General features: G+C 32.3%; 1 protein-coding gene across 1 annotated transcript in view; it reads right to left on the bottom strand.

The window, feature by feature from the left end:
* Positions 1-4,813: 4,813 nt before the first annotated feature.
* PAWR (pro-apoptotic WT1 regulator) overlaps positions 4,814-16,281 on the bottom strand; it is a 99,932-nt gene continuing 88,464 nt past the window's right edge. Inside the window, 3 exon segments of the mRNA XM_015598415.1 lie at positions 4,814-12,205; positions 14,320-14,424; positions 16,202-16,281. The exon segment at positions 16,202-16,281 is cut by the window's right edge and continues 24 nt beyond it. Of these exon segments, the coding sequence (XP_015453901.1) occupies positions 12,119-12,205; positions 14,320-14,424; positions 16,202-16,281 (272 nt within the window). The 3' untranslated portion in view covers positions 4,814-12,118.

A 16,281-nucleotide genomic window follows, 5' to 3' on the forward strand; every position in this document is an offset into this window, starting at 1 on the left:
CACAATGACCCAACTAAGTTAGGAACTATTTTGTCTTTGTTGCCAATGACAAAATTATAAAGCAACTTGTCCAAGGTCACCCAGCTTATACTTGGTACAGCTGGGATCTGAATTCAAGTAAGTCTAACTCGGAAACTAGTGCTCGAGTAGGTCCAACAAGGAAGCCACCACTTCATTAGGTGGTGTGTATATAAATGACCTTGTAGCCCTTGGGTGTTCTACCACGGCTCATCTGATGTTGAATATATTTTTCTAAATATTCCTGACTATGACTGATACCAACTCTCCCTCTTCTCTTCCTTCAAAGCTTGCCTTAAAGTCCAGGGCCCAGGGAGTCTCCCTCTGTCCTTAAAAGAATTAATCTCTCCCTCCACTTTGCTTATGTACATTCTGCCTCTTCTTTAGCCATTTGTAAGCTTTTTAGGAACAGAGTCAGTCTGCTTCTTTTGAGTATTCCTATGGACACCACGGGATTCTGATGCAGGGGAAGAGGGACTGTCACCCTTAAAGAAACACTGCATCCAGCTGGGAGCATTTGAGATCTCGCTCTTCATCAGTTCAGCTCAAATAAACTCATAAAAATGAAGGCAAAAATAAATAAAAATGGAGGAAGAAAGGAAAGAAGGAACACTGTCTCCAACTGTTTGTAACACAGAATTGAAATCATATTCTAAAGAGGCAAGGATAAGTTAATTTCTACTCTTCCTCCATTCAAAGAATAACTTTTATAATTGCCTATATCTTATGGTTTTATAGTATTTTGTAAGGCCTAACTGTCTTCTCTAAAGAAATCTGTTGCAGACTAATCTTACTGATGGTCAGACACCTCAATTTTCAGTACTAGCTGGATATCTGATTCCAATTATATCACCATGTGACCTCAGAGCAAATAAAACACCCTTCTGTCTTATTTATTTCCTCATCTGCAAAGAGATAGTCAGCTTTTAAAACGTTAGTCAGGAAGATGTTATAAACCCATTTGAGACCAAGTAAGAGAACCTTCTCAAGTATCCTGGGAAAGGGAAATAGCTCTTAAAACTTATATTTAAGAGTTTTTAAAAATCTAAGTATAAAAAGGCTAAATGCTACTCTTAAGTTTATAAGGGGTAAATCCTCAAAACTGGATCTAATTCCCCCACATATGTTCTTACCAAACAAAATATATCTTTAGGCAAGAATCACAGGAAAAGGATCAAGTGTCCTGACCACTCAATTACAGAAAAACAAAATAAAATAAATGGATGATGATTTCACCAGAGGAGTGCTACTCAAGAAACTAGATATCAAAAGCTTGTAAAGCACACTGTACTTAGTTCCATTCCGCCTCAATTGCAGAGCTCAGAAGAAAAACACAGGAAGAAATTATTTAACTGTGGTTGACTAGGAATCTTATGAGCTATAGGAACACAGATACTTGGAAATCCATTATCAAATTAAGCTTGGAAACTGAATAATCACAAATATTTCAGATGATCAGAATGTACTAGAAAATGTGGAGCCCTGATCCCTCACTGAGGACTTACTAGAAATGGCCATTAAGGACATATTTTAGGGCAAAATTAAAATTCATGTAACAAATTAATGAAAATATGAATTTATATTTAAATCTCCAAACATTCCCAATTTCTCAAGGGGAATAAATGTCTTTTCCAAACATTAGACCTATCAATATGATTTTTATAACACAAACTATATAGCCCATGACATGTTTTGAGGCTACTGTCAAAAGATAAGTGAATTTCAATTCTCATCTTTTCAAAAGGTCCAAAGGACAGCTTGAGAAGCTACCAATCTCTAACCCTATGTCAACTCTTTTATTGGGCAGCAAAGAATAAAACAGCATAGGATAGGATTTGTCTTTTCATTTACTGCTATGTCCCTAGCACCTAGAATAGAGCCTAGTACAAAGTAGTATATATTTGTGAACCAACGCAAGTTGCAAAATGCAAGATTTCTACACGATAGCTAATTTGCACATTCTGGAAGAAAACAATGAATTATTTTTTTCTGGATGGATTGGCAGTGGAGGAAAGGTTTTTGCCAATATTAATTATCAGGTGACCCCCTAGGTGATGGCTGCCAGTAACTGGCTTTACTCTGACCACTGAAAGAACTCTTGGCGGTTCAGTCAGTCACAGGGCAACCTCACGACCTGCCTCTAGCCATCATCCAACACTCCTCCTTCTCCTCACAACCAGGACTGTTAAGAGCCCTGGACTGTCTCAGAACCAGCTGTGAAAAATAACCAATGAGCTGGCACCTTCACGATGACCCTTCTGCAGATGTGACTAAGGATGAAGGTGTCTAGTTTCTATTAAAAGCCATACTGTGAATTTATATCATATTTTGAAGAAGGGGAAAGGGACCACAATTTGGACATTTTTTTATTATGAATTTGGCTTAATTAACTTTATTACAGGAATTCTAATTTTTAACACTTTAAAGTGATTTAACTACTCAAAAAAAATCTTGACTTATAATCAAATCTATTCATGCCTGTTGAGGTTCTCAACAGGCATGAATAGATTTAAATTTTCAAAAGAAATTCAAGATATCTAAGCTCTGCTGACAATTTGCACAGAAAACAAGGGAGAAAACAAATGAGAAATGACAAAGAAATAAGCAGATTTCTGTCATCTTAAAATTTTCCAGTGAAAGTACGAGTTGGAAATGTTTCAATGTCCTTAGAGCTTTTAAAGTTAAGAAGAACGCTATTAATGCCCTCTGGTTTTTATAGCATCTGATAATTTGTCAAGGCTTTTTCTACCAAAAAAAAAAAAAGTAGCTCTTGATTCCAAGTCCTAAAAAGAAAATGTACTGGATGAGACTGGAACACCTTACGCCAGAAAACAAGAAAGCTATTGATAACCAAAAGGGCACAAGAGCTAACTTGGAAGGTGTGTCCACTGGCCAAACCTGAGACGATCTGGACATAAAAAAATGACTGCAATAGATTAAAACAAATACAATACATAAAAATATACATAGCTTTGGAGGTTGCTTAGGCTCTGGCCCATTATTGTAAAATTGGTAAAGGGAAAGAATCAACATGATCTTATCTTTCTTATTTTAGGGAAACCAAGTAATTGATGAAGAAAAGTTTCTCTTTAAAGAATTCCAACTACTAATGTAAGCAGAATTCAGTTTGCAATGAATACCTAATTATATGCTGGATCTGGGCAATAATTATCAATGTTTGTTAAAACTATTACATAAAATGCTGATGGGGAACTTTAAAATAGTAATCAAGCCAATAGCATCTGAACCTCTTAATCAATCTGAACATTAAAAGTCAGAAAACCAGACACTATGCACCTTCTGATGTGATTCAACTGGAAGTATATACCATCTATGAAATATTGAATCTAATAAAACCTCTATGTCTAATTAACAGTTTACAGAAAATAGGGGGTAGATGCAATCAAATCAAATACAAAATGTAGAAAATTTTACAGAGCAAATAATCTAATTTCTTCCATTTGAAAAATGGCATAAAAATTAGGGGCGTGTGTGATTTATAGGTTAAAAAGACTTAAAGAGACATATTAACCAAATGTAATGGATGGCTCTCACTTGGATCTTCATTTAAATAAACTAACAGTAAGAAGACATTTTTGAGGTATCTGGGGGTAAGTATGAGCAAAGTATTATATGATGTGGTAGCCATGAAAATGAGCCTTTCCAGTGTCATTTAATTGGATAGTTCCAGCTGCTGTGGTCTGAATCCACCATGGTGTCGAGGCCCTGCTTCCAACTGGCTGCTTCCTGCCAACAAAGGAGCAGAGCAAGAATACAAAGGCAAGCCCATTCCTGCAAGATGTAGGTCTACTTGGAGAACCAGCACCTTTACAGCCTTTTACAGCCTTGCTAAAACATTCTTTGAATTGCACTGTGGATTAAGACTTCCTGCTCAATTATCCTCCTTCCCTCTCTCCTTCATATCAGTCAGACCTGTACTGAGGTCTCCCAACCTCCCCTAGGCTCCTGCCCCATTTTCCCTCACAGGTGTTTTCTCTCAATAAATCTCTTGCAGGCTTGCCTCTTAGAACCTAAATAGATTAAGAAATTAGCATTAAATTTATTAAGTATTATAATAATGTGGTTATTATTTAAGTCCTTATTAGAGATATATACTCAAGTATTTACAGGTTAAATGACAGAATGGTTGAAATTTAATTTTAAAACATCCAAGCAAAACAAAAAGTTTTTTTTTAAAGGGATGAGATTGGCAAGGTATGGATAATTATTTTCTCTGCTGTTGTATATATATGAAAATGTCCATAGTAAGTAAAAAAATACCTGACTAGTAATCCTAAAAACTGTCATGGTCATCAAAAACAAGTCTAAGAAACTGTTAACTCAAAAGAGCGTAAGGAACCATGACAACTGAATGTATCTTTAATTGTATTGTGGAACAAAGAAAGGACACAAGGGAAAAATCTGAATCCAGTATAGACGTAATAATGAATCGATATTCATTAATTGTGACAAATGCACCATACTAATGTAAGACATTAATAATAGGGGAAACTGGGCGTGGGTTATTCAAGCTACCCTGTATGATCTTCTGTAATCTAAAACTTCTCTAAAGGTAGCTTATTTATTTCATCATAAGAAAAAAAATGATCCCAAACTGATTTAAAAAATACTTTTCTTCTTTACTCTGGAATGCAATATTGTCAATTTCTCCTCACTGAATTAGTTGGAAAATGTTACTGACTTTGAATTTAGAGTGAATTTTGAAGATTTAATCTCCATGGACCACCCTACAGAGTCCATACATGCAAAAAAACAACAAAAACAAAACTATAACTCTGAAGAAACGTACATTTATTTGTTTCAATAAAGTTTTAAAATTTCACAAAAATGCGTTATGGTTTCCAAAAACCTTCAGGCAATAACAGAGATCAACTTTAACGAGAAACAAAGATTTAATTCCACAGTATCTTGGACTTTAAGAATCCGAGTTCCAGAGATAATATTAAAACAATTGGTTTATGTCAAACTGCCAATATCCATGCTGAAGCTTTTCCTGATACAATCTTTTTGCAATGTAAGCAATAATGAAACAAAATCACATTTTTTAACAAGTTCATGTTATATTATTTATACAATAGCCAAAAATAAAGACCAAGATCTTTGCTTAAAAACAGAAATGCATAATGCAAATTTGCAAGCTTTGACCTGCATCAGAATTACTCGAAAGGCTTGTTCAAACAGATTGCTGGGCCTCACCTCATTCAGGTGTTGGGTGGTGCCCAAGAATTTGTATTTCTAACCGGTTTCTAAGTGAAGCCAAATCTACTGGTATGGGGACCACATTCTGAGAACCAATGGCAAATATTTAGTAGTACAATGATCATGTCATAAAAGTATGTCATAGCATAAGGCGGAAAGCGTTGCTTTGAAGACCTTGGGTAAATTACTCTTCCCAATCTGTACCTTACGTAAGTTTTAAAGAATCAAACAAAAATATCTGAAGCACTTACCACAATGCCTGGCATATATGGCCACTGAATTATAATTATCAAAAGTTTTTATGCCATACTAAATTAAGATTAAAGTTATGCTCCAATTGTTAACTGAGTCACTAAACTCAGCTGTACCTCTTCAGGTATAACGATCTTAAAAGTGTTACAAGAAGAGGCATTTTTAGGCCTCTCATGATCATCAATATGCTTTCTTAAATGTCCATTTATTCACCCCAATTTTCACTGATTTACTTTAAATAGTATAGCTAATATAGCTAATATGAAAATTACTGGCATAATTTTACTTTAGTGATGTCCTCCATTGTCCTGCATCATCCATACATGAAACTTTCAATCTGCTATGGAAGGCTAAAAATTTTCCAACTTTTCTTAATACTGTATCAAATGAATGTATTCTTACCAAAAGTGATTTGCAGGTTCTTCAAATGGGATTTTCTGTGCCTTTGACAACTTTGTTTATACTTTTGTACTACAAGAATAATTAAAGAAATCAGATACCTTTCTACTAATTTTTCTTAATTTGCTTCTATAAAACTAAAATGCTCACTGATGACATCATCAATCTTTGTTTAATCACAGTAAATAGTTCCCATTTTAAAGGAATACAAGTATTTCCCTAAAGACTGTAAATTTCACGTTCCATGTTATACTAAACAGAGATAGCAACTAACCATATATGAGTTAAGACTATAATTTATACTGAATAATTCTGCACACTTTAATGTGAAAAACATATACAGCAGTCAAAACTCTTATTTTGTTTTTCACATCTATAAGTCGAAGTCCAATCTACTTTTCCTAACTGGCTCATCTTAACTTTTTTTATATTGCTTAACTATCTCACACGAAAAAGAGAGCTTTTTCTTTTATTAAACACATCTTTATTAAGTCACAGAATTTTTTTGAGAGAGAAAAACTGTGCATTTGGTCCAGTATTAAGAGGAAAGCTTTGTTTTCTAGCTTCCTTTCTAATCTTATCTGGTTAAACATCAAAGTAAAATGGAATATAAGATATTATATCTTTTTATCTATCTTTTTAACATGAAGGTCCAACATTACATAAATTCTTTCCAGTAGGTTGACCAGGAATAAAATGTAACCTCTTATAGAGGTGAAGAGAAATTAGAGCCATGAGATTAAGAAAATATGTGGGTTTTACAGCTACTGATAGAATTGTGTGCACAGAGTGAACTGAGAATAAGAAAAAAAGAGATTTGATGAAGTCTTAAGACAACTGGCTCCAGTTTCAAGAGACCTTGCATATTTTTTCAGTAGGCTTGCTCCAATAATGGAGTATGTTCTTAAATAAGGACTTGAGACATTATCTAAATAGTCTGACTGAAGGATGCTTATTCACTTGTTAGACATGTATGACATTACTGGAAAGATTAATTTAGAGTTCTAGAAGTAAAGAAGACTGATTAGCTTGCGCAGGTGTATGAAGAATGACACATTAGCAAAAGGTTATGTAAACCATTTACTAAAAAAAACAAAGATTGGAGTTTTACATTCCCAGACCCCTACTTATCTTTTTCAAACTATGAAGGACCTGAAATTCTTTGAACACCATCAGATTTGGTTGATAGGTTATAATTTTGAATTAAGAAATTACTCGTATACTTTTAAAACAAAGAGACAATTAAAATTTTCAGTCAGGATGAACATATGCACATCTATCGTTAATTCAAGAAGCCTCACCATTAATATATTCAGGTTTGCTCAACCCTATTTTTGTTTTTTAAACCATTATCTCTTCTAAAATAATATACTAAAGATTTTAAAGTACTACACACTTTCAATAAGAGGCACATAAGTTAATTAGAATATTAGCATTATCCTTTAACTTCAAAAGTAAATCTCATGGTCAAGATTTTACTAATAGTACAGGAAGGAAATAATTAAACAGTGTTAAAAATAAATGAAAATTTACTTTTTACCGAATATTATTTTACATGCAAAGTATATTAAAAGTGAATCAAGTTTACTAATCCACAATGAAAACCTATACAATGGGAATTAGGAAAGCTGTCTACACAATACTAATGTGATCAATAAATTATCCAGATGTTTTTCTACAAATATTTAGATTACCTGAATTAACTGATTTTTCAACAGTATATTTTAGCTTTCATGTGGTCTTGGCTGGAAGCAGCAGCTATCTGATACTTAAATTTAGAAGGAAAAAATAATAAGCCCTGAATTAGCATAGCAAATCTTTTGAGAAACAAGTTCACCAATAAAAAATATATATATTAGGTACCCAGAGAGGAAACAAAACAAAATAAACAAAACAGGCACGTAATACATGTCCATCAAGTGATCATCACTAATATTCTTATCATCAAAGTGACTGCCCAAATGTGAACTGTTTAGACTTAAATAACTAAAATAAACCAGTAATCAATAGTATATAAAAACTAAGAAAATCACATCAACAGTTTGGTGTATCTGATATACATTGAATTCTTTTTGCTTCATTACTGCTATAAATTCCTTTAAAATGTTTTTATAATTTGTAATTAAAAGAAATATGGTAAGATATTTCCCAATATGCACTAAATCTTTCACGCTACCATTCAGTAAATAGTGCAGCAAATTAAATGGTACCACCTATTAACTAGACCTAAAAGTCAGTGACTGAATAATACAAAAAGAAAAAAAATACTTTTGAATGAATTATTCAGATTAAACCAGTTAATGCTACTTAAAATTGCACTCTGTACTACTGATTCACACTACATAGATTGTACACTGCTAGAAGAAAGGGCTGGCCCATGTCCATTGTTTTAAAACTTCTGTAATATCTATAATTATATACTCAATTGACTAATAAATATTGCTAAAAGAACAGGTATGAAAATTTAATGTAACCCTCTCATCCATATTGCTCTCCTATACTCACATAATTATTTTGGGAACAGGAATGTGACTTTAATATGCTATGAGATTCTAGCTGAGTAAAATAAAAAAAATGTGGGCTCAGGATGTCTTGGGTAATGGTTGAAGTCTTTACACTGAGAATGAAACAACCAACTTCTACACTGGGAAACTTATCAGCAGAGGGAAGTGCCTTTGTTGAGGCACCTGATATGCAAAATGTTCATTGTCTATCAGTATGCTTTCAGTTTAATAGAATGACAAAAGAAAAGTGCTCCTACTTCTAGCATAAGTAATATAAACTGGAATCCTAGTTGATGGGATGTCCTTTATGAGGGCATGCATAGTTCCAATGCAAAAGAAGTTTATTGTTACATATTAGGAATGGTTCAAATAATAACAGAATGTTCCGCACTGACTATAACATATTTTAAAGTTCAGATTCCTAAATGCTAGTTCTTTCCACTCACTTAATCTGGTGTATTTGGTTTCTTATAAAATGAAAATATATGCCTGAATCTTGTAAGAGATTATTAACAAAAGCATGAATAGTTATTAAGTGCCAATAATGCATGGAATTTACTAGGCACTGACTCGAGATCATAACACTACAAAAAGATGAAAGATGACTAGCAATGGACGTGTGAAATATTGTCTAGGACATCAAATCAATGATCAAACCCAAGGTCTTTTCTATTTTGTCTTACAGTATTGAACATACGGACACATCTAATACACTGACTCACATTATATTCAACCAAGTATTAGTGGATGCAAAATCTTACATTTTAATTTCTAATTATAAAAATCCAGATTAATCCAGAAAACATAAAAACTGTAATTGAGGTAGGTTTTTGACCTTAAGAATACATTGCTTCTACCACAATTAAAAAGTTATTAACAAAATACATTGTTTCATAGATCTGCCCGTAATTTAATTTTACTTAATTTTCTATCTTTTAAACTACTTCAACAAGTGTGACGTTGCTAATCTACTACATTTAGTAAATTCTTTTAGAAATACACACTCTGAAGCCTTCCTTTTCCTCTCCAAAGGTAACTGTAGTACAATACAATAACAATTCTAGAAAAATGAAATAGAGATTACTTCAGTAATTCACAAGTTAATGCATGTCAGAAATCAGGGAGGTAAGTCGTGCATTTTAAAGTTAATAACCTGATTGTTTTGAAAATAATATCATAAACACATTAGAACTTTGGATACACTTTATTATGCCATAAATTTCCAGGAAATATAAGAAATATTATTTGCGAATGGGACTAATAATTTTACGAATACTAGCACTTTGCTGACAATAGCCAAGTTTTCTAAGGTAGTGCATATACATTTAAGTTACCTTTTAAAAATATCATTTTTTTATAAATTTTAAAGGGATATTATAGCAATCCTATTTTATTTAATATTCAGTGTAAAACTGTATATGTGACAAAAATATGTATTTAAGGATGGAAGAACTGCATGTGAAAGCTTTGCCTAAGCTGTCAGGCGCTGTATTTGCACTTGGTACCATTATGTAAAAGATCACTGTTGGAAATGTTCCTGATAAACTAAAGGCAAGAAAAACATTTAAAACAGCTAAGTCTTTAAAAACTAGTCTTTAAAAGTATTAATAACTAGAATGATTCTAAAAAAGGAAATGGAATATTCCTTTACTTACATATGGAATAGAAAATTCAAAACACTTTTTTTTTTTTTTACTAAAAAACCAATACACTAATTTATTTTAAGGCTGGATACTGACAGCATTTTCACAATATCCAAAGTATAGATGGGAAACTAGGCAATACCAGTATTTCTGCCACATACCTAAGAATAACTAAAGGGAGATGAGTACCTCACAGCCAAAGGCGGTGACTGAGCCTGGCAAACCACTTTGACATGTGGGTAGTGGATCACCGTTCCCATGCTGAGTAATAGTGTCAAAAAGGATGCCTTTATGCTGTCATTCTGCAAATTTGTCAAGTTTGGTAATCTAACACTGAACTTTTTGGTAAATGTGTATACGTGTGTGTGTGTCTCCTCAGAGACCAAGTTAATTATTAAATAAACTAAAAGGGGGGAAAAAACACTGGTAGCTAAAATTATGTTAATTCCAGAGTCTACAATGAAAAGTACAGAAGGAAAGAGGCAACAGTAACTGTTTCCAAACCTAGGTTATAATTAGTATCATCAGGTGGTGAGCTTTAACAATTTGTCCAGGGTCTCAACCTAAACCTATCTAGACACGATAGCCAGGAAATTCTTTTTAAGCAACCCAGGTGATTCTCAGATCGGCCAAAGTTGAAACCTCTAAAGTAGAAAGTGGTGAGAGGGGTGGGGAGCAATCTAGATAATCGCAGAGAGTTTCAGAATTCAACATCTGATTTTTATCATTTATTCTCCATTTTTTCCAATTGTCTCACCTTCCTTATTTTTCTAATAGTGAGTAATGAAGGGGCTTGGCAAGTGAAGGAAAAATAAACAGTGAAGTTCCCCAAATGGATTACTATGCTATGTTCAAGCCACTTTCGTACATTAATTGGATAAAAGCATATCAGTATATCGTTTGAGATTTAATTATAAGGCCGACATTTTTTAATGTTAATGTATTTTAAAGGAGGGAGTTTACGTACTCAACATGACACATAATATAAAACAATTCTAAACACTACTGATAGTTAACAGAAAAAGAAAATTTGTATAATTCTTCAAAATAACTGTGTTTTTAAAAATCCAATGTTAGGAAGAAAATCCCTTAAATTTGAGGTAGGGCAATAATTCTGTCATATGAGAACAACAGTGTCAGTGTTATTCTCTAAATTAGGAATTATGCAAAGTATTTCAGCACTATTTGTTTTGTACTCTTTTGTAATGTAAGTATAAATGTTTTAAGTTGGATAAATATTTTGGTTTTTATTTTAATGCATAATTAAAAATATGAATTTTTTTCTTATACACTGAAATTGTATACATTCTCAAGGCTTGATGAATAAACAACATTTTAAATATCCCATGTTCACTTATACACCTTGGACTAATTAAAAAAAAGTAGTACCTACATAAGAAGTTTTACATTAAAATTACAACTGTATGTTTTTAAGAAGTTAAAGTGATTTAAAATTTTTTTCAATATTCAAATACAAAATAGTACAGTTTAATTTACTATAGCACAATTCAAGTATTGTCTTAAATTTTAGTTAGCCAACTAGCACATGATATTAAGTGACTTTTTATAATAGCTTTCCTTTTTAAAGATGACCTTATACAAAATAGTGTGACTCTATATTACTCTAAATTGCTTAGAATGAATTGAAAGAACAAATGACAGTAGACAAAGACTTTTATGAGTAAATCATCAACACATAAAAGGTTACACACATCAGGTAACTCTCCAAAAGTATTTGAATTCATGTAAACAAAGACTATGTATATTCCTTTAGGGAGAAAATGCACTACCATAGATAAAATATATTCAAATAGTTGTGACTTTAAACCATATATTATCTGAATACCACACAAAACCAAAAGAGGCATAACCTATCATTTTAACAGCTGGAAGATGTTATTTGTGAAAAGGTACTTTTTTAAAATATGAAAAAGAAATATTTTGAAAATAAACATCCACTGTTTTCTAGAAATAAATATACATATTTAATGCATTGCAGCATAGGAATATTGTCCTAGCATTAGCCATAACATTCAATCAGTAGTTTTAAAATATTTTTTTCCACACTGAGCCTTGAATCTTCTACCTTGTTAGCTGCCCAACAACTTTCAAAAGAGTTTTATTCTCCTGCTTTAGTTGTTCATTTTCATCTTCTATGTCATCTAGGTCCTTAAGGAAACAAACACAAAAAAAGTGAGTTTTTAAAATACTTTAAAATATTTTGGAGATGATTAAAAACACTTCAAAAATACACATTTGAAGAAAATTCATACAAGCAATTAATCTGGAAATGAGAGCAAGTTGTGAAGACAACTTTAGATGGAATATGTCCCACTTAAAGGGAGCATCCACTACTCAACTTCACATTGTTATCATAATATGAGCCAAATCTTGCCAGATCTTTCAGTTTTTCAAGAAGCCAGAAATCAAATTTCTTTAATTATGAATCTTCCAATTTTTAATCATTATAAATAACTTAATTTTTATTTAAAAACAAATCCTCCTTTCCCCAAAATTGAGAGCTAAACAAAATATATAGGCGGATTCAGGGCCTTGGATTGCGACCATGTGTCAAATTATGCATCAAAAAGACCCAGGTATTAAGTTCTGAATAAACTCCTACCACCTTGTATGATTTTTTATAAGTCTGTATATATTGTGGGGTAAGAAGCAGAGGAGGTGATAGAACTGAGGCATACAGAAAAAAGATCTGGGGTATACAAAATTGATCTGGTTCAATTTATATGTTAAGCTTCTCTATGACATTTTGTTTGAGGAAAACGTTTTAGAGCTTAAAAAAAATACTGAAAGCCACTAAACTAGGTAATCACCCTCTAGCTTTAAAGTTATGTGATTCTAGCTTTATGTTCCCTATACTAATCCCAGTGCCATACATACAACCATTTGGTAAATACAAAGACAATGTTTTAGTTAGAAGAAACATTATAAGGCAGACTATTTACTGGTGGTTGGAAAAGCAGACATTTACAGATGTATCCTCACAATTTAAAATACCAAAACTTGGAGCAAGTGTGCTTTGGGATAGCAGCGTTCTGATAAGTTTAGTATACTGTCTTTAGACAATTATGTAAATGACTTAAAAATGTACAAAAACAGAATCTGCATTTACTCACAAACTAAATGAATGACACTGAAAAACTAATCTGTTGAAACAACAATAAAGATGCAAGATTCCTAAAATTACTACAACTGAGACTTACCTAAGATTTAGAATTAAATGATAAAATACATTCATATATCATTGCTAGAATATAAGCTCTGTAAGCGCAGGTGATTTATTATTCTCTTTAATACATACAGTATTAAAGGCAGTGCTAATACATCATCGACATCAAAAATATTTGCAGATTTTACTGTATTAGTCCAGAACCAATAGAGAATACCTATGTTCTGAACCAAGATGAAAGGCAGTGTCCAAGAATGGAAGAGCTTACTTAGAATTAGGATTCTCAAATACCTAGGGTCAAATACTGGCTCAGCTGATTACTGTGTCATTACTATGTATGATTTTGAGCAAGTTAAACACTGAGTTTCAGTGTCCTCATCTGTAACTTGCAGTTAATGCCTCAGAGCTTTATTATTCTGCACATAATGAAGCCTCTCTATTTTCTCTTCTTCCATAATTAATATTGGACTAAGAATCTATTCCTTTTTTTTTTCCTGAATTTCCTCTATCTTATCTAAAGTCTTATAAAAATCAAAACTATGGAATCTTTTCTCATCACAAGTACCTAAGTATGGTCTAGCATTAATACCTGATTCTTAAGCAGAAAGTAAATTTTAGAGCTAAAAGCAAACAAGAGCTACAAATAATCTTAAGAGAGACTTTGAGGTAAGTCTAAAGCTAAAGCTGGCGGTGCATACATATAATTGAAGAAGAAAAGATGGTGAAAATACACACAAAGACATCTGGAGTTTCCTACAGCAAGAAAGTAGCAACTGTAGTTCTTCACTGAGGCAACTCTTTGCGAATGACCATTCATGTGTGGAGGTGGCCAAACTGCACCTCCAGACTCTAACAAAACACAGAACAAATCCATTCTTCAGTCCATCCCCAAAAGAATATTAAGTGAATACAATCAACAATTGGCCAGAGGAAATCAGTTTACAGAATGAAATGATGGTTCTTACTACCACAAATTACTATCTCATTTACAAAATGAACTCAATAATGAAATTAAATAATTCCTTCACCTTTATGTATTTTCATCCAATTGCCAGAAAAAAAGGAAACCGTGAAACTGAAATGTGTAAATACTCACTCTATTTAACAAATCGATTTCTTCTTTCAGTTTCCCGATCATTTCCTCTTTATCTTGCATTAGTCTCACAAGTCTTAAGTTTTCTTGCCTTTCTCTTAATACTTCCTGGTAGATATAATTACAAAGTTTATTAACTGGAAAGTAATTGGTTGTTTATAGTCTTAAGTGGTATACATTAATTTGTAAATTAGAGCAAGTTCTGAGAACAATTTTAGATGGATATGTCCCACCTGAAGAGAGCATCTACTACTAAACTTCTCATTGTTACCGTGATAACATGAAGTGCTTTAGATATATGAAGATTTCCACTGAATTTCTCATGTGACTTGATGTGGAAAGGAGGAACCCATCCCAGCAAAAAAATCCACAAAAAAACAAGAATGAGAGGAATACAGGAGTTGTAAGGTATGTTTCTGATTAAATCTTTACACAAGTGTTTAACAAATACTAATATTCAATGCCTTACCCTCTTTAGCTTATCACCACCATTAGTAATGAAATATTTAATAGATAATATCATATTAGAGAAAATTCAATTTTTTATTAAAAATACAAAGTTTAAGGAAGTCACTTTGTTGTACACCTGAAACTAATATAATATAGAATGTCGACTTTAATTTTAAAAAAATTAATTTTCAAAATAATTTTTTAAAGAAGAGGAAATGGCTCTATGGAAAATTCTAAACAGAAATGATCTTCAATTTTACTTCTGGCTCTGCTAGTTAACTGACAATGAATAAAATGAAGGAAATGAATTAAATTACTGGATTTTAAGCTTTTTTTAAAAAACTATGCAATACTTATTTCAAAAAATATCTTATTTAGAATTCAGGGCCTTAGGCTGGGTCAGCCACCTTGGGGTCAAAAGAGAAGCAGAACTAAAAAAAGTACTGCCCAGAATTTTGCTTCTTTCCTACTAACCCTCACAGAAAGCAGCCAGCTGGACTCCCTAAATCAACTGCTGCCAACTACTAGCAAGTCAATCCGAACTCTTATGGAACTTTAAAAGCCTCTGAGGAATACCCTGGAAACCTACTGAACTATATATTGCTTAAAGTTTTTAATTTATACCCATAGAAACTAGTATGAAACATCAAATATGAACTAAAAATAATCATAGTGTTATAGAAAGACACAACTTTTAAAATTAAATCTCTACTGAAAACAATCTTTTTATCACAGGAAATGATTTTAATTCAGCAAAACAACACATATTTTCAATAATCAGAAATTCAGTACCATTATCAATTTGAGAGGCTGAATGTCTACAGATCAAACCTGAGACCCTATGGTAAATAAATTTATGCCAATATTCATTTGAGTTGTTCTCAAAGATACCACTAAAAAAGATCACTCTTAAAATTGTTTCAAAAACAAAAGATGGTTCTAGGCTTTAATTCAGAGCCCAAAAGAAAGTCTACAAATGACCGTCTCTACAGATAATACAATAAACACACAGTAGTACATACTGTCAGCACAGACTTCTAACCACTTCAAAAGCAAACACTATTTTTAATACATTAGAGATAACACTTGGCAGAATAGGAGTATCCATTAAATTAAGGAATACAATTATTAGCTCTATTTTTAAAAGTTTTAACATCAACAGAGCTGGAAAGTACTAAGGGAATCAGAAAATGTCTAGCTTATCATAACGCACCTAAAAAACTTAAGAGAGTGATTTGAAGCTAATATTTGACTATATATGGAGATGCCAATTAATACTAATGATATCTTCAATTACTGACCTCATTCTTTTCCTTTTTTGGCACTGTCTCTCCTCTACACATTTCAATTTATTTTCTCTCTCTGCTATGAAAGTAAAAATGGAATCCAAACGATATATTAATTTTATGAACCTTAAATAATTTATAATTCATACCTTTTCAAGATCTTCAATTTTCTTTTCCAATGTGCTACTTGAGACCAAATTACCTGAAGCATTTGCATCCCTGTTATATC

The sequence above is a fragment of the Pteropus alecto genome, unplaced genomic scaffold, assembly GCF_000325575.1.
Source record: "Pteropus alecto unplaced genomic scaffold, ASM32557v1 scaffold76, whole genome shotgun sequence".
NCBI classification, from domain to species: domain Eukaryota; kingdom Metazoa; phylum Chordata; class Mammalia; order Chiroptera; family Pteropodidae; genus Pteropus; species Pteropus alecto.